The sequence below is a fragment of the Argentina silus genome, assembly GCF_951799395.1.
Source record: "Argentina silus genome assembly, chromosome: X".
Lineage (NCBI taxonomy): Eukaryota > Metazoa > Chordata > Actinopteri > Argentiniformes > Argentinidae > Argentina > Argentina silus.
The window spans coordinates 42,011,517-42,037,298 of NC_139653.1; the positions used below are offsets into that span (position 1 = coordinate 42,011,517).

At 45.2% G+C, this 25,782-nt stretch overlaps 1 protein-coding gene across 1 annotated transcript in view; it reads right to left on the reverse strand.

Annotated features, from left to right (window-relative positions):
* slc30a6 (solute carrier family 30 member 6) overlaps positions 1-24,114 on the reverse strand; it is a gene marked incomplete at its 5' end in the record, with an annotated part of 44,278 nt that extends 20,164 nt beyond the window's left edge. The window contains 6 exons of the mRNA XM_083694884.1: positions 2,056-2,121; positions 2,297-2,339; positions 17,305-17,389; positions 21,952-22,038; positions 23,421-23,467; positions 23,931-24,114. Of these exons, the coding sequence (XP_083551010.1) occupies positions 2,056-2,121; positions 2,297-2,339; positions 17,305-17,389; positions 21,952-22,038; positions 23,421-23,467; positions 23,931-24,114 (512 nt within the window). The remainder of the gene's footprint in view (positions 1-2,055; positions 2,122-2,296; positions 2,340-17,304; positions 17,390-21,951; positions 22,039-23,420; positions 23,468-23,930) is intronic.
* Positions 24,115-25,782: the final 1,668 nt, after the last annotated feature.

Genomic DNA, 25,782 nt, shown 5'->3' on the forward strand with positions numbered 1-25,782 from the left:
CAGCGAGTTATAACTGACCGTTGAATAGTTATTTATGCATGCAGTAGTTTGTGTTGAAGGGCAGAAATGGTTTAGTTATCAATACACACTGAAATATTACAAATATATCAGTGTAACGCACTGCATCGTATGCTGCCTAACTGGGAGTGCTGGCATAGAGAGAGGCATGGGCTGGGCTGGGCTAGAGTAGGGCTGGGCTGGGCTGGGCTAGAGTAGGGCTGGGCTGGGCTACAGTAGGGCTGGGCTGGGCTGGGATAGAGGAGGGCTGGGCTGGGCTGGGATAGAGTAGGGCTGGGCTGGGATAGAGTAGGGCTAGGCTGGGCTGGGATAGGATAGAGTAGGGCTGGGCTGGGCTGGGCTAGAGTAGGGCTGGGCTGGGCTGGGATAGGATAGAGTAGGGCTGGGCTGGGCTGGGATAGAGTAGGGCTGGGCTGGGATAGGATAGAGTAGGGCTGGGCTGGGATAGGATAGAGTAGGGCTGGGCTGGGCTAGAGTAGAGCTAGGCTGGGCTGGGCTGGGATAGAGTAGGGCTGGGCTGGGCTGGGCTGGGCTAGAGTAGGGCTGGGCTGGGCAAGAGTAGGGCTGGGCTGGGCTAGAGTAGGGCTGGGCTAGGCTGGGCTGGAGTAGGGCTGGGCTGGGCTAGAGTAGGGCTGGGCTGGGCTGGAGTAGGGCTGGGCCGGGCTAGAGTAGGGCTGGGCTGGGCTGGGCTGGGCTGGGATAGAGCAGGGCTGGGCTAGAGTAGGGCTGGGCTGGGCTGGACTGGGCTGGGATAGAGTAGGGCTGGGCTAGAGTAGGGCTGGGCTGGGCTGGGCTGGGCTACAGTAGGGCTGGGCTGGGCTGGGATAGAGTAGGGCTGGGCTGGGCTGGGCTGGGATAGAGTAGGGCTGGGCTGGGCTGGGCTGGGCTGGGATAGAGTAGGGCTGGGCTGGGCTGGGATAGGATAGAGTAGGGCTGGGCTGGGCTGGGCTAGAGTAGGGCTGGGCTGGGCTGGGATAGAGTAGGGCTGGGCTGGGATAGGATAGAGTAGGGCTGGGCTGGGCTAGAGTAGGGCTGGGATAAAGTAGGGCTGGGCTGGGCTAGAGTAGGGCTGGGCTGGGATAGAGTAGGGCTGGGCTGGGCTGGGATAGAGTAGGGCTGGGCTAGAGTAGGGCTGGGCTGGGCTGGGCAAGAGTAGGGCTGGGCTGGGCTGGGCAAGGCTGGGCTGGGCTGGGCTAGAGTAGGGCTGGGCTAGGCTGGGCTGGAGTAGGGCTGGGCTGGGCTAGAGTAGGGCTGGGCTGGGCTGGGCTGGGCCGGGCTAGAGTAGGGCTGGGCTGGAGTAGGGCTGGGCCGGGCTAGAGTAGGGCTGGGCTAGGCTGGGCTGGATTGGGCTGCGCTGGGCAGGGCTGGGCTGGAGTAGGGCTGGGCCGGGCTAGAGTAGGGCTGGACTGGAGTAGGGCTAGGCTGGGCTGGGCTAGAGTAGGGCTAGAGTAGGGCTGGGCTAGGCTGGGCTAGAGTAGGGCTGGGCTAGGTTGGAGTAGGGCTGGGCTGGGTTGAGGTAGGGCTGGGCTGGGCTGGAGTAGGGCTGGGTTAGAGTAGGGCTGGACTGGGCAAGGCTGGACTGGGCCGGGTAAGCGCGTAGCTAGCTAGGGTTGTTCCAGTTGAAATTAGTTGATCAGTGTGCGGTGGCTGACCCATTGGAATGGCCCAGTGAGCACATTAGGGCTAAGTGAAGCTGAAAAGCAGCTTTGCGAGCAATCACCACTCCTTAACACCCGAAGGTTAGAGGTCGCCAACAACCTCACTGAGCTGCCCCATTATGGAGAAACCTCAGTTACAAACACAGCTTCGCACGATGTGCCTGTAATGTGTGTGTGTTGTCCCAGACATCATCAACACAGCCTTGCATAATGTGTCAACAAAGGCTTTATGTGTGAGTGATGCTAGGACAACACACACAAACACAGATATAGTATACAGTTACTCACACACCAATCACCATCAGCACTGCAGGTAGGGCACACACAAGCACGCACGCACGCACATACATACATACATACACACGAGCTGTATACTTACCCAAATGAGTAGAGCTGACTGGGCTTCTTCATGGTGACCCAGGAGCTTATTAGACATGTGATCAAACTGGGAGGGGGGGGAGTGGTGGGCCAGTTAAACACTGCTCGAAAGACCCTGAACACTCGTTATAAATAAGGTACTTTGTTGTTAAAACAAAAAAGCTTTCATTGGGGATAAAGAAAACAAATAACAGACAACGGCAGGTCAACAAACAATGACATAGTTTAGGACGGAAACTCACCTGAAGAGATCGAAGATGGTGAGGTACGTGTACGCAGTTAAGGCTGAAAAGAGAGAGAGAGAGATGAGAATGATCAATGCTCTGTTTTAAGGTATCAACAACTAAACATTTGTGAAACGAAGAAAGAGAATAAGAAAATGCTGCTCTGTTTTAGCTAATGGCAACAAGTATCAAGTGTGTGAGTCTACCAGCAACTATTTATCTTGGGGGACTACATGAAACAACCAGACAAAGGTCTTTTTGAAAATCACAGTGGCTTTCTGTGTGTATTCACAAAAGATGACTCTTTCACACAAACACTTTGTTTGACTGCCAAGGATTCCGGTGTTCTTTTTAGGAGAGGTGCCAGTGTAGCTGAGGTGTCTTATCACTCTCTCACACACACACACACACACACACACACACACACACACACACACACACACACACACACACACACACACAACTAGCTGACGAGCAATGCAGGGCTAAGGGGGTCGGAGGAGGCGCAGTGAGATCCACTTGCAAAAGCGGCTTTATGTAAGCTGGATATGATGGAGAGGAGATTAGGGAAGGTTTGCATGGAGAGGAACATTTTGTTTTCACACTTCCCTTCTCCATGTTGGCCAAACTGAGGTGATGTAATCCTGCCGGGTATCTGAAGAGATCCTGGCTCAGTACAGGATGGACACCATTTCTGCTCGGGACAGTACAGGCCATCCAAGGACATCATTACGGCTCAGGTCAGTACAGGACAGGTGCCATTACAATTCAGGACAGTAGAAGACAGGCACAATTATGGTTCAGGTTTGGACGGGCCATACAAGAACGCCATTATGGCTCAGGTCTGTAGAGGACAGACATCATCACAGCTCAGGTTAGGATAGGATAGGCCACCCAGGGACGCAAGGACGCCATTATGGCTCAGGTCTGTAGAGGACAGACATCATCACAGCTCAGGATAGGATAGGCCACCCAGGGACGCAAGGACGCCATTATGGCTCAGGTCTGTAGAGGACAGACATCATCACAGCTCAGGATAGGATAGGCCACCCAGGGACGCAAGGACGCCATTATGGCTCAGGTCTGTAGAGGATAGACATCATCACAGCTCAGGACGCCATTATGGCTCAGGTCTGTAGAGTTCACGTTAGAACAGGTGAGCCATGGAACGAGAGACGTCATGGCTCAGCACACTAGTATGAAAGAAGGTACATGGGATCTCCTGCATACTGCATACTTTACTGTAGGTCTAATATAGGTACATGGGATCTCCTGCATACTGCATACTGCATACTTTACTGTAGGTCTTATATAGGTACATGGGATCTCCTGCATACTGCATACTGCATACTTTACTGTAGGTCTAATATAGGCCTACTGGGACCTTTACAGACTCCTATGGGGCTACTAAAGTCATGCCATTGGCCTACTGCAACCGCAACTGAATGGCATAAGGGAGGCTAAATTATGACATGGCTTCACTGGATATCACAGTATTAACAGTAAAATAGGCTGACACCCTGAAACAATGCATGGGCTATGCCGTGTGTACGACTGGAAGAAACACTGTAGATTTATCACCCTCATCTCTTTTTCTCTTAGTTGTTACACAGTGTTCCAAAGACGTCTTGCAGAGCTCTAGTCCAGACAGACTGACGATGACAGTGTCTGTGTTTGGGTTTCCTGCTCTATACCCCGACTGTCCCTTTTAGTCTCGTACACAGTCAAAACAAGAAAAATAGACCAGCATATTCTCTTTGCTCCAAACATCATGATTACAAACACTGACACTCAAAGCGCTTTCCTGGTATCAACCAGCACAAGTACATTAGTCATAACCCTAGACGGGGTCTGTGTGTGTGTGTGTGTGCCTGCATCCCTATGGAATAGAACCCAATACAAGCAGCATACTGAGCGCAGATTAAGGTCACTTGTGTATGTTTGCAGACCTGATCAATGGAGATAAGAGGGAAAGAGCGGGGCGCAGGAATACGAGCTGAGCGCTGAATATTTAATAACGTCTGCAGGACAGAAGCCCAAACAGAGCTGATTGGCCGCCCTCCCCTCACCCATCCCCAACCCTGGCCCTTCCTTCCATCCATTGCCTCCCCAACCCTTCATCCCATCCCAAACTTGACCCCCCCACCCAAGGGAGCCAAGCCTAGCATCAACAGCATCAAGTGCTGCCTGGTTATCATGTGGGTAAGCAGAAGTTAAGGGGCCTTTGGGCCGGTGGGTGTGTATCACCTTTCCATGATGGGTCCATAACTGCCTTGGTTGGTGCACACACACACACACACACACACACACACACACACACACACACACACACACACACACACACACACACACACACACACACACACACACACACACACACACACACACACACACACACACACACACACACACACACACACAGTGTGTCTAATAGCAGCAGAGATTTGAAAACTGCAGCAGTGGCCTGTCATTGCTCAGAGAAACAAGCATCGACCAGGGCGTCTCGGGTGTCTGTCGACGCGGCACATTAAAACAACAATAGATCGCTCCATATGTAAACTAAAAGCTTTATTGAGCTGGTACACAGAAACACCTGGCAGGGGAAATGGGAGCCGGGGAGAGGAAGCGACGGCGGGTCTGGGCCCCCAGGCCACTGCTGACATTAGCCACAGGGGGGGAAAGTGAGACCAGAAGGAACACACACAAACATACACACACACACACACAGACAGACACACACACACACACACACAGACAGACAGACAGACAGACTCAGGACTGCGGCACTCGCTGAGGAGATGAAATAAAGAAAAAAATGCTGTGCACAAACACAGACTCGGTATCTCTCTCACATGCAACACACACACACACACACACACACACACACACACACACACACACACACACACACACACACACACACACACACACACACACACACACACACACACACACACACACACACACACACACACACACACACACAGCACTTCAGTGGCTGAGAGAGGGACATGAGTGTCACAACACACCGCAAACAGCTAACAATTGCTTACATAAAGAGTTATGTAACAATAACAACACATAAACCTTGTGATCCACCAACCAAACACCTGACCATAAGTCCTTTGTAAGATTACCACCATGACCAGATCATCAAGCTTGAAAGAAAAAAAACGTTAGAAAAGGTTTGAACAATATTCAAATACAAAATTTGCCTAGGCTTAGCATTTCATCGCCCCTGCATCTTTAAAGTTTTCTTTGAATGAGATGGCGTGCAATGGCTGAATGTCTGAATGACGTCGTCATTAGTGAGATCTTTTCTCCACCTGCCCATTTTGACAGTCTTCATCTCTCAGTGCCACACATCTCAGTTTCAAAGCCTGCAGAAACCTCTTCATGTGTGTACAATGTCTCCTTGTCATCAAGAACAGGACAACCTGAACCCTGACCTCTCAACTCTCACTTGTTCAAAAAGCTGTCTTGACTAATATGACAGAGATTATTTTTCACCTAGCAGTGCCTGGCGTGTAGCCTCTCTCGTAGCAATGACAGGCTACACTGGATACTGATGGATGATAGAAGGGTACAGTGTTTTAAAGCGGAGGTTCTCATACAAGCCCCTATGGGTTTTCCAACTCTCACGCACATCACATTACTTATGTCACTTTATTCATTAATCTAATTTGTTATGTCTGTCTTCTAAATAATAATTACATAAATGAAAATTACAAAGCTTTATTTCAGCTAGCTAACAGTGTCTGGTTTGTAGCTTCTGTTTTTGTTTTGGTTGTTGTTGTTGTTGTTGTTGTTCTTGTAGTAGTGACAAGGCAACACTGGATCCTGATGGATAAAGGATGAGGAGGACACAACCATCTGTGATTAGGAGGAGGGGGTGTCGGTGGGGGCCAATCACAATTAATAGGCATGTGTAACAGAGAGGCTACAGATGGATGCTGGGAACTCTAGACTTTAAGTAGCCCGTCAGAAATGAATAGGGGAGAGAGGACAGGCCCCAGAGGACCCTCACTACCAGCTTGGACTGAGATCATCACTCTGAGTCTTGGCCCCAGACCCCACTCACAACAACCAGCTTGTACAGATATCTCACTCTTCAAAACCAGCTTGCGTCAATATACCTCTGCCATGGAGTAGAACTCCCGCTGCCCTGTGCGGAGAAACCTCATTCCTCCTACCCTGAGCTGATCAGTGTTCCCCTGCATCTTACAGCAGAGATGGTCAACCTCATTCCTCCTAGCCTGAGCTGATCACTGTTCCCCTGCATCTTACAGCAGAGATGGTCAACCTCATTCCTCCTACCCTGAGCTGATCACTGTTCTCCTGCATCTTACAGCAGGGATGGTCAACCTCATTCCTCCTACCCTGAGCTGATCACTGTTCCCCTGCATCTTACAGCAGAGATGGTCAACCTCATTCCTTCTACCCTGAGCTGATCACTGTTCCCCTGCATCTTACAGCAGAGATGGTCAACCTCATTCCTTCTACCCTGAGCTGATCACTGTTCCCCTGCATCTTACAGCAGAGATGGTCCACCTCATTCCTCCTACCCTGAGCTGATCACTGTTCCCCTGCATCTTACAGCAGAGATGGTCAACCTCATTCCTCCTACCCTGAGCTGATCACTGTTCCCCTGCATCTTACAGCAGAGATGGTCAACCTCATTCCTCCTACCCTGAGCTGATCACTGTTCTCCTGCATCTTACAGCAGGGATGGTCAACCTCATTCCTCCTACCCTGAGCTGATCACTGTTCCCCTGCATCTTACAGCAGAGATCTTACAGCAGAGATGGTCAACCTCATTCCTCCTACCCTGAGCTGATCACTGTTCCCCTGCATCTTACAGCAGGGATGGTCAACCTCATTCCTCCTACCCTGAGCTGATCACTGTTCCCCTGCATCTTACAGCAGAGATCTTACAGCAGAGATGGTCAACCTCATTCCTCCTACCCTGAGCTGATCACTGTTCCCCTGCATCTTACAGCAGAGATCTTACAGCAGAGATGGTCAACCTCATTCCTCCTACCCTGAGCTGATCACTGTTCCCCTGCATCTTACAGCAGAGATCTTACAGCAGAGATGGTCAACCTCATTCCTCCTACCCTGAGCTGATCACTGTTCCCCTGCATCTTACAGCAGAGATCTTACAGCAGAGATGGTCAACCTCATTCCTCCTACCCTGAGCTGATCACTGTTCCCCTGCATCTTACAGCAGAGATGGTCAACCTCATTCCTCCTACCCTGAGCTGATCAGTGTTCCCCTGCATCTTACAGCAGGGATGGTCAAGTAGAGTTAGCTTCTGTTGCCAGAGTTTCTGTCTAATCTCTGGGTCACTGGAATACTTTGGTGGACCCATAGTCTCCCCTTGCTGACGTTAACAGTGGAGCTAGCCTAAGCAAACCCCTACAGTAGAGCTAGATTTGTTCATAGAGGTGAACTGCAGCTGGAATATCTTTGGTGCACCCATAGACTCCTCTCTGTGACTTTAATGTGATTCTATGGAACTTTCCTCCTATGGTGGAGCTCTTTAGCTAGGTCAGTCCCCTAAATAGACAGAAATATTGTCAAGAAATTACCTGATTGGGCTCACAGGGGCATACCTCCCCACACCCATTAGCAAAAGCTTATTTAGCAAAAGTTCCTTAGCCTTAAATGCAGGACTGTGTGGTCTAAATTGACAAACATTACATTGAATTTATAAAAAAAAAAAAAAATAAGTGACAAAAGTTCTGTGTTGTATCTTTAACAGCTGAGCTGGCCTACGCTAACCCCTACGGTTTGTAAGCTTTGTTCAGAGGTGGACTGTAGCTGCAGGCAGAGCAGGGCGATTGTGGACACGATGTACTAGTACAATACAGCTACGGCTATGGCTCTGTCCTTATGTAATCTCTACTCCCAGCCGCCTGTCCTAGTGATCCAACACTGCAATAGGCTCATACAGTAGTAGAGATGTAAGTTCAGGAGATGTAGGTTAGCTACACATAACGCAACTCTGCTCATTAACTCACACTATTCCCCAAACCACCACCAGCACAGCACATCTGTTTTACTTAGGCGTGCGTGTGTGTGTGTGTGTGTGTGTGTGTCAAATTCAAGAAAAATCTGATACTGGTTTGAGGCTGAGTCATATTCAATAGAGGATGAGCATCATATATTTATATATGTTCTACCAGTAAATGGAACGTTATGACAGGTGAAACCATGGAAACAGCTGTGGGTCGTGGTCCACCACCTTGCACAAAATCTCGTAATGACTTTATTTATCCTGACAGATGGCCTTTACCTAAATATCTGTATTGGCACATATTTCCTTCGATAATGCACTGATACAGCATATCAAAGATGTGTGTCAGCCTAACATTCTGAAATTTTTGTTGGGTTTTTACAGAGCAATGAATGAATGTACTTGCTCACAGCATTGCTGTCACTGGAGGGCCTAAAGTGGTTGAAGATATTAGATAAGATATTATTTACCAATCATTTATTTCACCAGTTAATATGGCTATACTGTTGCTTGTATCCATGAATTTCAGATTCAGGCGTTCTTGTCACAAGCAGCTTGGGTGTGTAGTTCCATTCAACCGTGTTTGTCAACAGACAACAGAGCACAACACAGCTTGTTGACTCGATGAAGAGAACGGAATCTACCACTTTTCTAAAGTTCGTCTTGGGGAGGGAGAGGGCTGGAATTAACCATTACTGGAAATAACAGTGGCTGGCTACAATAAACTGCAGAAGGTATTCTAACAGTAGGTTTTAAGATTGCATCTCACAGTGCATTTTTTATGTTTTTGTGAATTAAATATAAACTGACTATAACTAATAACTAATTTAGTGGACGACCAGACTGTGAGCATCATTTTGCCATTGTTTCTCTCCTGAATCCTGTGCTAAAAAGGAATTCTGTGTTAAAAAAATGTCTGTCTGTTTTCATTTCACCGCTAAAACAATATCGGACTCCCTCCGCTCCCCATATATCTACAGAAGCTTCTCTGCCCTTAGTGGGGGTGTGTCTGTCTTTCACTCTTACCAATCTACCTTATTCAAAATAAAATAAGACAGCAGTTTGCAGCTATAGGCTACAGCTGACTACTGCTCTGCATACCACAACATTGTTGCGAGGTATTACTTTATTCCAACAAATGAAGGTGCTCCATCCTTGATACATTGTTTCCAATGCTAGACACGTAGTTTGACTGTTTGTCATGGGAACACAAGAACTACGTGAAAATGTTTTTTATTTTGCACATTGCCAACAAACTGTAGATGGATTTTGGTGGCACCAGCCTTGGTTTTAATGTGTATACCTATTTACAGTTGAATGAGCATGCCTGGTGGACATCCTGAAGAAATCGCACCCTCGCCATTTGTCAATTCCTTTGTGATTGTAAAGTGTCTCACCTTGTCCTTTGTTGGGAATGATACTCATGGAGAGGGACAGCAAAATGTCCTTTTGAGTTACTCGGGTTAGGCCCATTGGAGACTAGGTTCTCTTATCGGTGCAATGTCAACACTGCAGAGACATGCGAATTGGTATTTCGAGAAACAGTGTCAACACTGGAACAAACTAATTTCATTCTCATTATCAAACGCATCACTCTCCAGTGACTTAATGCACACCTGTCATAAACGCTTAACATTACTGTTTACTGAAGCAATCATCCCTGCATCTTTCTCCTGCTGTTTTGCCCAACTTCTTCGTGGCCAAAGTTATCGAGTTGTAGTTTCAATTCCTGAATAGTCTCCTTATAGGATTTTCCGCTTAGCAGTAATGCATTCAGCGCGTCAAGACTATTATATTTTTATAGAGGCCTGGTCAGTAATCAATACGCTTATTGTTTTAAGATCCTTTTGCACTTTTGCGAGATCCTCTTATAAATGTTTGCTGACATCTCACTCATGGGCAAGATTCTTTTTTTGGGCTCTGTTGAGCAAATGTCCAATCGCGTGAATAATCCGTGTTTTCTCTGACTTGCTTTTACGAATGCCAATTGTTTGCCAATAATCTAGGATTTCATTCTCAGACGAATCAGCAGTTAGACGGTTCTTGTCTTTATTGTTCAATCTCAGCAACGAAGCACACAGCTCAATTCATTCATGCATGTCTGTATCTCTAGCCATTGTATTCTTTACATGACAATTATAATGTATTTATCACTATGAGCAAATAATTGTTGAGTTTGTGCTGATTTAGTTCAAGAAAGATCAAATAGAATGAATCAAATAAGGCTTTAAGAATACTGTATACTTATACAACTATTACAAGGCATAGAAACATATGCCTTGTACGTTCTAATAGAGAGAGAGATGACAAGAACCTCACAACAGCACAAAGAAAGAGAGAGCTTTTCCCTGACCTCTGCTTTTTATGTCACCCTAAAAACCACAGTATTTAAATTAGGAGCTGTTGATAAGGAGACCCAACCACCATTCATCTTATTACTTCTAAACTGATGACATCACAGCTCTGACACCTCTGGTTAGTCAGGTGTGTTCCGTCACATCATTTGTGCAGGCATAAGAGAGCTGTCAATGTCACCATGAGGACCAGAGAGACGTCAATGAAAGTCAAGGAAACCATTATGAGGCCGAAATATCGTCAACAATCAGAAACATAGGCAAAACCTTAAGAGTTAACAAAATCAACAGTTACAACTGTTACAATAAATGTAACATCGTTAAAAAAGGAAGAGCACTGGTGAGCTCAGCAATCCAGCTGGTAGGCCAAGGAAGACTTCTACAGTGGATGACCGAAGGATGCTCACCATAATAATAAAAAAATAAAAAAATAAAAATAATAGATAAAAAAACACTCTCCAGGAGGTAAAACATCTGGAAAACATCTTGTGGACAGACAGGATGAATACTATCATGTACCAAAGTGCAGAGAAAGGTTTGGAGAAAAAAGGATCTGCCCAAGATTTACAGCATAGCACCTCATCTTGTGAAACATGATGGATGGGGTGTTATGGTTTGGGCGTGTATAGCTGCCACGAGAACTGGCTAGTTGCAGCAGCAGAATGTATTCGGAAGTGTACAGAAACATCTTGCTGCTCAAATACATGCCTCCAAATTCATTGGATGGCTCTTCATCATACAGTAAGACAATGACTCAAAACATATTGCCATAGCAACTAGGGAGCTGTTCAGGGCCAAAACGCAGACAGTTCTTGACTGGCCAAGTCAATCTTCAGATTTAAATCCAACTGAACATGCATTTCATTTCCTGATAAGACTAGGCAAAACATCACCTGCAGTACAGGCCTAACATGTCATCAACAAGTCCCTCAATGAGTTGAACTGAATCCATCTTAATGCAAGCATAATAGTTTATGTGATTTTTTGTTTGAGTGACTTATTGAAGACATTTTTGCATTTGAGCAAATTTTAAGGGTGTCATAGCAAAGGATCTGAATACTTATGTAAATTAGGTATTTCTGTATTTCAATGTTAATACATTTGCAAAAACGTCTAAAAACATGTTTTCGCTTTGTCATCATAGGATATTGTGTGTGGCTTGATGGTAAAATAAATAAATGTTTTTAATTGAGTCTATAACACAACGAAATGTGGAAAAAGTGACGGGGTCTGAATACTTTCCGATGCCACTGTATATCATACCTAATTATTGATGTAGCACATGACCATAGGCATACACCTCTCTTATTTTCATGAATATTGACATTCATCTCACAAATCCGTTTACACCTACCAAAGCAATCACATTAATTTTGCAATGAATATCACTTATTCAGGATTGAATTTAAGACACAATCCATCTGCTAGTTTAATGGTATGGCACATTTTGTGTTTTGGAGACAGTTCATATAGCTCGCTTCACTCAACATTTTGGAGCATTCACATTAATAAAATAATATGTTGTGCCTCATTCATCCGTTGGGACAAATGTGTTGTACAACTGTTTTAGAAGCTCCTGTGTTGAACAGGGTATAACAGAGTCTGCGAGAGGCAGATGTGGTGGTCGTTAGGGGAATAGAGTACGTTGATGAGCAGAGCAGAGGGAAGTGTAGGGAACAGAACAGACTGACATAGGCCAGTTGTATTCCCATGACTCACTGCCCTGTGGGACTGTGTGGCTTCACCAGCTGGGCTCCAACAGGGAAGAACAGGAGGGGCCTGGGGACCAACCAACTCTCTTTGCCCGCCCACACACACACACACACACGCACATTTATACAAACAAACATACACACACACACACACACACACACTTAAACAAATAAAATGTACACACACGCACACAAAAATAAACAAATAAAATGTACACACACACAAATAAACACACACACACAAATAAACAAACAGATGCGCACACTGATACACACACACACACTGCTTTGACAGGATCAGCTCATACTCAAGTTCTATCCGCTATCCACACACACACACACACAACACACACGCGCACACGCACACGCACGCACACACACACACGCACACACAAACACAAACAAACAGGGAGGCATCTGCGTAGCTAGATGAAGAGTCACCATCCTGGTCTCCTGGGAGCCTCCCTAGGCCAGCTCAGACGAGGTAAACCCTTCCACTCAGGAGGAAGGATGGAGAGGGGGATGAGAGGAGAAGAGGAGAGCAGGAGAGCAGGAGGGGGCGGGGTGTTTATAAGCCTGCAGAACAGGCACTTGACCTCTTTTGCTTGGCTTCCCCCAGCTGTAGAACTAGGGTGAGAGGCAGGAGGGAACACACTGTCTCTGGGACTAGTGCTTCTGAGGGGAGGAGAGGAGAGGAGCGGCTGACTGATACACAGAGAGGGAGGGAGAGGAGGGGGGGAGGTGGGAGCAGAACCAGAACAGAAAGACAGCAGGCAGACACACTCACATAATTTACTTGCATAATTCATAATAAAAAATGTGTGTGTGTGTGTGTGTGTGTGTGTTGAACATTCTGAATCAACGTACCTCCCTCCCCCCTTCCTCCCTTCCTTCAACATGCTTCAAAACATCAGCAGCATCGAGAAAACAAAACCAAGTCCAGAATTTCCAGGAATCACAATGGAGTATGGAGAATTAAAACAACATACTTAATAGAGATCGTCTTTATAATTATAGCACAGCCGTATCCTAATCCTCAGTATCAGTTGAGCTGCTATAACTGAGGTATCAGTTGAGCTGTAGAACTGACACAGTAAACAAACAAATAGTCATGGGGACATAAGCCCGGGGGATCATGATGAGAATTGAAAACAATAACTCAGGAGAGTCCGTCCATTGTTGTTTGACTGTAATGACCTACACAAACGCTGCCCGCCAAGACACAGTATCGATCCAGCTAAAAGAAGTGTTGACAAAAGAGGAATGCACGTATCGAATGAAAAGCGTGGCCATTTTTTAACAGCTTGGAAACTCAAGCTAGTCTTTCCGGTGCACAATTTGATCTGGATGAGCCGCGCTGACAACACCAAACAGCCCAGTGTCCTGTAGACTCATCTGTTTTATATCTACAGGCTACGGAACAGCACACACCACTTTAGGATCAGTTTCAGTTACACACACACACACACACACACACACACACACACACACACACACACACACACACACACACACACACACACAACCCAGTTTGCCTACAATGTCACTGTAAATTATGAGTTATCTTTAAGTATGTAGGCTTGTTTAAAAATAACAACTGCAACATGAAAAGGCACTCAAATAACAGTCCAAAGCAGAGCAACGTGGATTCCCAGAGTGTGTGTGTGTGTGTGTGTGTGTGTGTGTGTGTGTGTGTGTGTTGTTTTGTGCAGTGTCACTGGATTGGAGACCTCAAAAAAAGACAGAGATCAAAGCATGCACACACACACACACACACACACACACACACACACACACACACACACACACGCACGCACGCACGCACGCACGCACAGTGCTAAGAGTTTCTCAGTGGATGATTATCTCACATCTCTGTGCCTGAACTTTCCAGGTTACCGATTGGTCAACTGCCTCCATTGGCCTTGCGTCTCTCACCGATCCCCCAGATCTGGGTGGAAGGGTCACTCAGGGAGGGCAATGGAGGCCGAGGTACAACGTGTTTACTCACAGCAATTCATTCCTTAATTTCCTTAGCAGTGGCAGTTGCAGTGTGTGTGTGTGTGTGTGTGTGTGTGTGTGTGTGTGTGTGTGGGAGGGAATGTTTCTGCTTTGTTGCTTTAATGCTGCCATTGTTTACTACTGTTTGGTGGGAGGGGGAGGGATGGATGAAGAGAAGAGAAGAGAAAAGGAGAAGGGGTGGGGGGGCACGAGGAAGCCTTGGTCTAATGAACCAGAAGCCATCAGAGTCTTTACGCACTGACTGGAAAACATCCAAAGATGTGGAAGAGATCTATTTTGCCCTGCTGCCACACAAACACACTACAATAACTATGCCCCCCCCCCCCACACACACACACACACACACAGGCCTGAGAATTGAGCAAACAACATTCCATACCACCAGGGACAGAGCAACACAACCACAAGCTAACACTGTGACAGCACGGTGCTCATGTAAAGCTGACCCAGATCTTTACAATACCTGGATAGAGTGGCTTCGGAAAGTATTCAGACCACTTCACTTGGTACATTTTGTTGTGTTATAGACAACATTAAAAATGGATTAAATGTTGTTTTTTTTTACCATCAATACACACACAATACCCCACACTTTTTTTTAGAAATGTTTTCAAATGTATTCAAATTAAAATTGAAATACAGAAATACCTCATTTATATTCAGGACCCTTTGCTATGACACTATTAAAATTAGCTCAAATACAAAAATCTCTTCAACAAGTCACTCAACAAGTTGAATTGAGTCCATCTGAGTGCAAGGATAATAGTTAATGTGATTTTAGAATTAATATCTTTTGTTTTTATAGGGTCTCTGGTTTGCATAGGAATCAGTTACACACCGTCTCTTGATCCTGACAAACTCCCCAGTCCCTGTCGGTGACAAACATACCCATAACTTAATGCAGCTACCACTATTCTTCACACGAGAGATGGTGCGGAAACTGCATTGCATGTGCTGGATTTTCACTAAACTTTGCTTTGTAGTAAAACCAAATAAACACATTTCCAACCACATTCCAAAAACACATCAACTATTATCCTTGCATTAAGATGGACTCAATTCAACTTATTGAGTGACTTGTTGACAAAACTTTAGCATTTGAGTTAATTTTAAGAGTGTCAAAGGGTCTGAATACCTATGTAAATTAGGTATTTCTGTATTTAAATTTTAATACATTTGCAGAAATTTCACTTTGTCATTATGGGGCATTGTGTGTGGATTGATGGCAAACCTTTTTTAACACATTTTTAAACGGAGTTTATAACACAACAAAATGTGGAAAAAGTGAAGGGATCCGAATACTTTCCGAAGCCACTGTAAGTGTTAAACAACTCAAGTACCACATCAACCCTACAGTATAATATACACAGACCTGTGTATGATCGGTGCATCTCAACCACATACGCCGGCTAGGGGTTGCAGTTACAGGATGAAGAAAGACTATCTCACCTTCAATATTAGCACAGCCCTCAGAGCCATGTGGATAAACACAAACCAGGAAGTGTACCAACATGTTTCCTGTCCTGGGGATCCCTTCTCCTCTGTCTGTCTGTGTGTGTGTGTGTGTGTGTGTGTGTGTGTGTGTGTGTGTGTGTGTGTGTGTGTGTGTGTGTGTGTGTGTGTGTGTGTGTGTCCGCGCGCTCTGGGCCTGGTAATGCAACTGCTGCTGTTTATCTCTGTGGTGTACTGTAGCTATTGACGTTAGTATTGTCTTCCTCTGAGCCGTTCAATACCTGCCTGTCCTCTGTTTCCTGTCTGTGACACACTACACTACTGGTGGCGACTGCTGTGGAGGCCTGCGGCGTGTGTTGCATGGCTTCTCATCGCACCATTTCATCAGAGGGATTACTTTGTAAAAGGATTTCACACTGATAACACTCACTGTGATGATCAGTCAAACAATGAAGCAACACCAGTACACACAGTTCTAATCTGGTGTGTGTGTGTGTGTGTGTGTGTGTGTGTGTGTGTGTGTGTGTGTGTGTGTGCGTGTGTGTGTGCGTGTGTGTGTGCGTGTGGACAGACAGACAGACAGAGGAATCACTCCTAGTCTGCCCTGATTTAAATATGGATACATTCTAAAGAAAGGTACCACATCCAACTGAATCACTATCATCGTTGAATACCAGTTGAATGCTCCCCTGCAGTTTATTGAAACATTTTGACCAAGTAGGTTTTTGTCAGACTTGATCTACATGTTGCTGTAAGCTCAATAGGAGAATTCCACTCTGTGCGGGTATTTCCTTTTCATTGCTCTAAATATAATTCTCTCTCTCTCTCTCTCTCTCTCTCTCGTCCAATGTGAACAAGTTTGGGTCAGAAGTCACTGATGTTAGTACACAGTCATAAATTGGTTGTTTCTTCTCTTCTTTTTGTTGAAAACAAATACATCACAAATACTGTGAGGAATGTGTGCTACTATGATGACCCTGTGAGGATGCATAGTACTATACTCACCCATACTGTTAAGTGTGTACTACTACTGTATAATCAAACTATTAAGTGTGTACTACTACTGTATAATCAAACTATTAAGTGTGTACTACTACTGTATAATCAAACTGTTAAGTATGTACTACTACTGTATAATCAAACTGTTAAGTGTGTACTACTACTGTATAATCAAACTGTTAAGTGTGTACTACTATACTCACTACATTCATACTGTTAAGTGTGTACTACTACTGTATAATCAAACTGTTAAGTATGTACTACTACTGTATAATCAAACTGTTAAGTGTGTACTACTACTGTATAATCAAACTGTTAAGTGTGTACTACTACTGTATAATCAAACTGTTAAGTGTGTACTACTATACTCACTACATTCATACTGTTAAGTGTGTACTACTACTGTATAATCAAACTGTTAAGTGTGTACTACTATACTCATACTGTTAAGTGTGTACTAGCATACTCACCCATACTGTTAGTAGAGCTGCACCACATGAGCAGACAGCCCGTACACAACACATTCAGCATCCCGAATAGCAGGATCCTCCAGGACTGAAACACACAATAACAGCATCCAGAACATCAATTATGACAACAACAACATTCATCACATCAATTATGACAACAACAACATTCATAACAACAATTACAATATGCTGGTAAAGTGGAATGCCTCTGGAGATGCCCAAACAACCGTCTGTACAACAGCGCTGTAACACTGACATGATAATGCAGATATTTGGCTGTCAAACTTGATGCCACTGTAATAAAATTGACTAGTGTTACATTTTTCGCTTTCATGTGTTCATTATATTTATTGCTTACCCCATCATCCCAGAAATGGAGACAGTGTGAAAAACTGAAGATTAATATATTCATGAGTGTTACAACTGGTTGATGGAGTAGGTAATAGGCTATTATGTCACTGCCAAACATACGATAATGAAGCAACAATTACAACTGGGCATGTTCAATTCAAACCCATTGATTCTATCAAACCTATAGGAGGGAGAGGGACAAGTAATGCAGCTGGACGGAGTCACATCAGCCTAATATGTTAATGTCAAAGCCAAACATATCTGTGTCATTCTTCCTCTGTTCAGGAATTGAGCAGACGTGTTTTGCATTGACTAGACCACGTACAAAAAGAAAGGAAGAAAAAGAAAAGAAAAAATGTGATGAGTGTCCTAACTCTGTAGAACAACGCTGCTCAGCCTGTCACTTCCTGTCAGAGTCAGCCGCCATTGTTGGAGTGCTGTGAAATCTACAATTACTGCGGTGCACCCTGTTATGACAGCGCTATGGCGTCTTGTGACAGCCGAGCAGCCAGGGACAGAGATGGGAGCTGAAGAGAGAGAGTGTGTGTGTGTGTGTGTGTGTGTGTGTGTGTGTGTGTGTGTGTGTGTGTGTGTGTGTGTGTGTGTGGTGGTTGGGGCGGGGTGGGGGGGGCAGACGGATGGTTGCGCTTCCAGTGCCCTGCAGAACACTGTGCCAGTTTGTGTGTGCAAACAGAGTGACAGCGCACTGCCCAACACATCCCATCCCCCCCAACAAATAAACACACTCTTCAGCTCCCATCTCTGTCCCTGGTTGGTCTCACTCTCGTGCGCGCGCGCTCTCTCTCTCTCTCTCTCTCGCTCGCACGCTCTCATGAGAAGATGAGAAGTCACACTGCCCCCCTCTGGCTGACAGTGGCATAGTAGGTAGAGTGGCAGCCCGTCTCTTCCCTGAGGGCTGTACTGAAAAGAAGACATGACGGTGACAGCTTGACTCACTACTAGGTTAACCCTCACATTGGAGTGACACTGGCTCCTACAGAGAGAGACCCTGATGAAGATCAGCCCCGTCACACACCACTACAACGCATCATCAGGAGAGTGTTCGCTAGCGCTGCAACGCATCATCAGCCAGCGCCCAACACTGAGGCAGCCACACAGCGCATGTCATCAGCCTGAGTCATAGGACATGTTCCACACCGTCTGCACAGCAGTCCTGCAACAGATCTCACAATGCCTGGATATGTCAATAGTAGCCCCATCAATATGATAAAGCAATCTGCTGTGTTGCATAGCCCGACTGCTATATCATATTGTTGCAGTTGCTTGCTGACTACTACCTTATTCAGACAGTGTCTCTCTATCTATCTATCTATCTATCCACCACACAGGTAAGTCTACACTCTTTCTTGAACACTCCTGCATCCAAAGAGTTCTTCACCCTTCCTCTCTCTAACATTAGAAGCCAAGTAGCACCCATCCCCAACCACCAACTCTCCGTAGCGTAGTCAATGCACGCCTAGATAGCAAGCTCAGCCTTCCATCTTTCTCTCCGTAATTCCTACAGAACCTACTCCGTCACATCAGTCTCCTCCCTACAGCCAGCTTCCAGCCCCAGAGCACACTGCTTGGCCTACTCTCTCTCTCTCTCTCTAGTGTACAAGGGACCTGTCCTTCTGACAGATGGGCCACTTGTGTCCAAAAGCAGCTTATCCCAGTGCAGGTCAGAGCTAACCCTCCATAGCCTTCCATAGCCCTCCCTAGTCTTCCCCATCTTTACCCAGCCCTCCCTAGCCTTCCCTGGTCTCCATAGACATCACAACCATTCCCCCAGCCCTCTGTAGTCCTACCTAGCCCTTCCTACCCTTATCAGACATCCCAGCCTAGCCATAACACCTGGGGGGGCTTGAACCCCACTCACCCTCACTGTGGTGCACACTAACTGTACTGTGTGGAGAAGAGAGCACAGCAGCATATCGCTTCCCCCCCCCCTCTCTCTCTTTCCCTCTCTCCATCCATCCATCCCTCCCTCCCTCTCTGTCTGTCTCTCTCTCTCTCTCCGTCTCTCCATCCCTCCCTCCCTCTCTGTCTCTCCCTCTCTCCATCCCTCCCTCCCTCTCCGTCTCTCCCTCTCTCCATCCCATCCATCCATCCAGGACCTTAAAGTGTTACTGACTGTGGGCAGAGGCCTCATCACTGTCTGGTTAGGTAACACCAGTCCTGCCTCATCCATCTGACAGAGTGTTCTTATGGGCTAGAAATCTTCCATTTAGACTCTAAAGCCATGAGGCCAACACATCCTCTAATGACTTCACCGTATCATCCCACTTAGCTAGCCTAGCATCTGTAGCCTGGACACACTGTCGAACAACGCTGTTGTATTCTGGCTAGTGTTCTGTCTTATTCGTAACTGAATAAATCTAATTCAAGTGTCTCTAGGAAATCTACCAGGCCAATTACAGTTTGGTTACTACATATAAGAAAAACATTGTTTTTACCCAACTGTCACATTACTGCTAACTACTATTGCTGACCTCTGCTGTGTATTTTGCAGAGCGATTAGACTCTGCCTTTGTGACAGGCAGGGTTCGAACCTGGGTCTCCCAAATGGAAGACCCAAGCATCTACCATTAGGCCAAGAGGACATCCTCAAGGTCCAAGGGCAGCTAGACCTGACACTTCCTCCTTAGAGGAGTCCATACTGCTCAGTTAGACTGGACTCTGCTTCCTTAGAGGAGTTCACATTGCCCAGTTAGACTTGAGTATGCCTTCATATGTGAGTATCTCCTAAACATGAGAAGCGATACTGTGAAGAAGAACAGACTGCATTTTCAACGTCGAAAAGAAAATGCAGTCTGTTGGAGGGGAAATCGTAGGAGGGGACTGTGGATTAGTCTCCGTCCATTCATATGTCACACGCGATATCTCAGACACCACTGGGGCAACTTTGACGAAACTTGGTTGAATGTTGCGTCTTGCCATAGAGATTCAGCATTTACAAAATTAACTGATTGGCGCAAGGAGGTTGAAACTGAACTGAAATTCCAAAATTACACTGATTTGCCCAAGGGGAATGCCAAATCATTCGTCTGGGACAACATGTTTACTGTAGATTTGTTTTCACATTCAATCAATGTAAAGTCATTAACTTGGTTCTCTATAGGATATAATCTGCGCTGTGTGTAATAATCCAATCCAGGTTTGTTAGTCAAGGCAGGACGCTGGTGTAGGAGGAAAGTGGATTAAGCTTCAGTCCCTCCGCTCCACGTGTGTTCTACAATTCTATCAGCATCAAGTCTACAGGCCTTCCTGGACAATCACAGATTATAATCTGTTTATCAAGGTGGACTCACTGACCAAGCCTGTCTAGACTGAAATCTACCCTAGAAGAACTTCATAGACTTCTACTGAGTGATTATCGTGAGGTGTTTGGGTGCAACATTTTATAAGATATCGGTCTAACCAGCTTACCATAAATAATGCAATAATAAAGTCAGGATTGTCTTGAACAGGGTTGGGGAACTCCAAAACAACAGAGCGCCGAGGGACGGACACGGACACGGACACGGACACGGACACGGACACACACACACACACACACACACACACACACACACACACACACACACACACACACACACACACACACACACACACACACACACACACACACACACACACACACACACACACACACACACACACACACACACACACACACACACACACACACACACACACACACACACACACACACACACACACACACCTTGGGCCGGTATCAGATTTCTCAAACCATTATACATTCCCGTCAAAATACCTGCTACACAGTAATAACTTAATAAATTATAATATTAATAATAAAAAATAAAAAAAGCATTTCTGACCCTAACCCAAGTGTAATCTGCCACCCGGCAGAGCCAGACTCTGAGTGCACCAGGTGACAGTTTTCCTCTGGTGTTTTACTGCATGTTCACAAGCTAAACTTTTTTACCTGCATAAGACTAGCCTCTACATTGCTAACTGGCTAAACATGAAGCCAGCTTTGCAGTTGGTGCAACAACAATGCACACATTTACAGTTGTGTTTTCTTTTTTTTACACCAAATCCTCCACCATAATCCAAGTCAACAGGTCACTTACTAGTTTACTGGCTGCTAGCCTCACGTATTGCATATGCCATTTAATTCATTTAATAAAACGTCAGCTTCTGTGCTTGGCGGTTGTAATGGCAAAATAACGGTATGGCGGGAATTATATCGGTGTATGCTTGTACACTGTATGCTACCAGTAAAACCTTCCACTGGCCCAAGCCTGCACGCACACACTTCATACTCACCCTTCTGTCTGAAGTCACCAAGCGGAATTCTTGGGAGAGTTTCCCAAAGAAGGATCTGTGTGTCTTCCTGAATGGGTGAATGGTGCCCTGTGGGTCCAATGAGAACACAATCATTCATTGAAGCAAGCTGCGCCAATTATGGAACCATATTGATCCTAAAATATTATATAAATCAAGGACAGTTAGATTGCATGGATTTTGTTGATGAATTGGAACTAAATCGGCCAAATGTATTGAAACCAGTCATACAGTTTAAAGACCTCCAAGTGTCTCTGCATCTGAAACCTGCTTTGCCTCAAAGGGGAAAGACTAAGGGGACATGCCCGACCTGAAAAGCGATGTTTAAATTGGTTCAAATTTGGGTAAGATTAGGGGTTTGTTTAAGGTTAGGATAAATGGGATAAAGGTCATGCGTCTTCCCTTAGTCGCTCCCCATTCAGAGAGGCAGGAAGAGTCCAGTTTACACCTTACCTAACACTGCCATCTAGTGGTTCCACCCTGGTAAACTACTCTGTGGAAAAGCCCCTATGAGAAAGGCCACTTGGTATGACAATCAAAGCTTTTGCAATCAACTGTCAATGTGCTGTCGTGACTCAATAACTAAAACAGGGACAAATTGAAACATTCCAAATGATTTAGGTAGGATATCATTCACAGCACATTGTATATAGGTTTACATCCTCTTCTATATACAGTGTACTGTTTAACTGATGGATAACAATAAAGCAAAACAAGGATTTGTTTAGAGGCTGTCATAATACTGCATGTGTAACGGAGTTGAGATGGTAAACTCACTGAAGTTCAAATACCCCCACCAGCACCATCTAATTGTTAGCTTTTCGTGAGCACAGCTGGTTTCCCTCATTATTTAGGAGATGGAGATGGCAGTCACGTGTGTTGCCAATTCAGAGGCTGCAGGTTCGAGACTCGTGTGAGCAACTCAAAATTCATAGTCTGCATGCCTTTCAGAAACCATTAGTATCTAACTCTGGGGTCCCCAAAGCATTCGGCTTGTGACCCCAAATTGACGTCAATCATTTCCTGTGACCCCAACAAATTGATCCCGGGCCATGCCCACACTTAATAATGACATACAAGTGTATTCTAATTGCCTAAAGGACGCTCTAATTGGATGGATTTGAACCCGAAAACACTGCAGTATAGGCTACAGGTGCAATATGTCTACAGTGTAGGTCTTCATGCTAAATAAAAATGTTTCTATGGTATTTATTAAATCATAGACTTGGTTTAGGATACCAATACCAAGTTTGAATACCAATGAAATGCTGCCAAGAACAACATGTCTGACGGCAATCACCTGATCATGTTGTTCCTTTTCCATATTATTATTTGTTATTATTTCTCATCATAGCCCAACACATATGATCATATCAGAATGTTACCCTACCAAAAAGGTGGATCAGTTAAAATACCAAGCTAACAATTGCCTTACTTACAAATACACTTACCAAAACATAAGTATCCGCTTCTTGCTTTTTCCTGTGCATTGAGATATCTGCAAAGGAAGTATAGTTTGTTTACAATCACACAACATTGAAATGAGCAAATACAAAACAGAAAACAGACAGCTGTCATGTATTCCAAGCTGCCATGACACACCATTTATTCTAACTACAGTACGAAAGAAATCTACAATATGAGTCCTTGGGCTGGGGCTGTGCAGAGTAGACGCCACTACTCGTTTGCACTAGCCAGGCAGTTGGCTGGCTTGCTGCCACCGGCATTCCTGTCGTATATAACTTAAGCTCTCTGTCTCTCCCTCTCGCTAACCAACGCAACAAGCCAGAAAGCTAGTAGGGAGACCTAGCTAGCGAGTTAGCTTACAAGGCTCATATGACACCTCAATGTGGAAGGCAACTAAAGTAAACATTCATAGTCGAGAAATAGGGAGAATCATTGCTCTTTGAATTAAATCACCATAATTTGCTAACAACGTAGTTTTGGCTAGCATAACAAACCTGAATCTTTGATGTTGATGACGTCCACTGCCACCATGTCAGGCTTATCCAGGGGACCAACTTTCCTCTCCGTCACCCCGGACGGAACGACGTCCGGCTTGGAACCGAATTTTCTCGGGTAATAGTCCCCAGCATTGTGGTACGAAAGTCCCGATGGAGACGTGGACATACCGTCCATCGCCATTTTGGTTTAGCTATCAGCGAGAATCGGCAGTTCTCTAGTGAGCCTCTTGGTTGCGGAGTAGCTGTACAAATTCACAGATCTCCATGTCATCAAATCACTACTCAATGGTTAGTTCCTCTATTCACTCACTTTAGGAATCAATGAATCCTGAGCTTCCTACAACGGCGAGTGAGAAGGGACAAGCTTTCGTGGCAAACGCAAAGTCCTAAATACTGTACACCACAGAGCACTGACTTGCAAACAATAATACATCAATTAAGCATTGTAACATTACATGTTATGTCTCAGGTCCTTCAGTGCAGTATGGTGATGCTGGGCCTGTAGACTGTATGCAGAAGAGGCTCTGAACTGCTGGGCTGACATCCACAGAGACATGCATCTCTGTTTGATATCAGGAGAACCCTACGACATATTCTGGTTGATGTCTGACCCTCCTCACTTTAATTCATAGTTGTTGTATTGCTCAATGTTCAAGCATTCTCGTGTGGATAAAGTCAGGGATGCTGTCTTGTGGCCCATGAGCTTCAGAGGTGAACTGTCATATGTTCATCACCAGAGGGAGACAAAGTCGTATAAGCCAAAGTAAGGTTCAATCTCTTTTAGGAAATAAATGAGCTTGTGTACATTGTATGTGTGGATCGTTTAATGGTCAGTGAAATCTTTTGTTCTCATTATTTTTTTCCAATCATAACCTGTGATTATAAACTAAAATGTTATCGTATTAATTGTCAATTTGGAACTAAATCTAAAATCAATATCCCAATGGGGATGAAGAGGAATACAGGTAAAGACAAGTAAACAAGACATACAAAGAAATGACAAACACAGTATGCACAAATCAAAACACAGATAGGATATAATATGGTAAGATAGTACTTTATTAATCCACAAAGGTGAGATCATATGGTAACAAAAAAACCAAACCAAAAAGTCTAAATGACCCAAAGAGTTGTTGTGAAAACCCAGTGTCAATGTGCCATATTGAACCCTGGAAGGACCTGAGATGTGATATATAGTAAGAGAAGTCACTTACATGTATTGTATACATAGAAGCCTTTCACTATCATACTTAAAGTAGTTCAGAAGGCGACCCAAGGTGCACTGATTGGTGGTAATTTGTCCTATATTGCAGAATAGAGGGAGATATGCTTCGGTCTTAATCTGAATCCCAATCCAACCCCTAGGCCCTATTCCTTAAGCACTTGTATAGATCTAAGAGGCTTGGATAGGTGTAAGCAAGGGGTGTCATACATGTGGTCTGCTTCATGTTGCCCTCTCATGCATGGGGAGAATTTTCACCCTATTGCTTACACCACCTATCCATTCCTCTCAGGTCCACACAAGTGCATAGGGGCTAGGGGCTAGGGGCTAGGGGCTAGGGGTTGATTTGGAATTCAGTTTACAATGGGAGGACTTCAAGGCCACAAGACATGGAAGAAGGGTTTCATTATGATATCTGTGAAGGCAGTGATGGGCCTTCGGTATTTCTACCCCAAGGGGGCGCAAAAGCACCAGCAAACGGACAGCACAGAATCTGCCCTTTAGACAAGGACATACAGTACCAGACATTAGTCTCCTAGTATTCCCTACTTGATCGGCCCAGACATTGGGGTTTCTGGGGTAAGTCAAAAACCTCATTCTCCTTGCCCTGCCCTTTTTAGCTCCCTA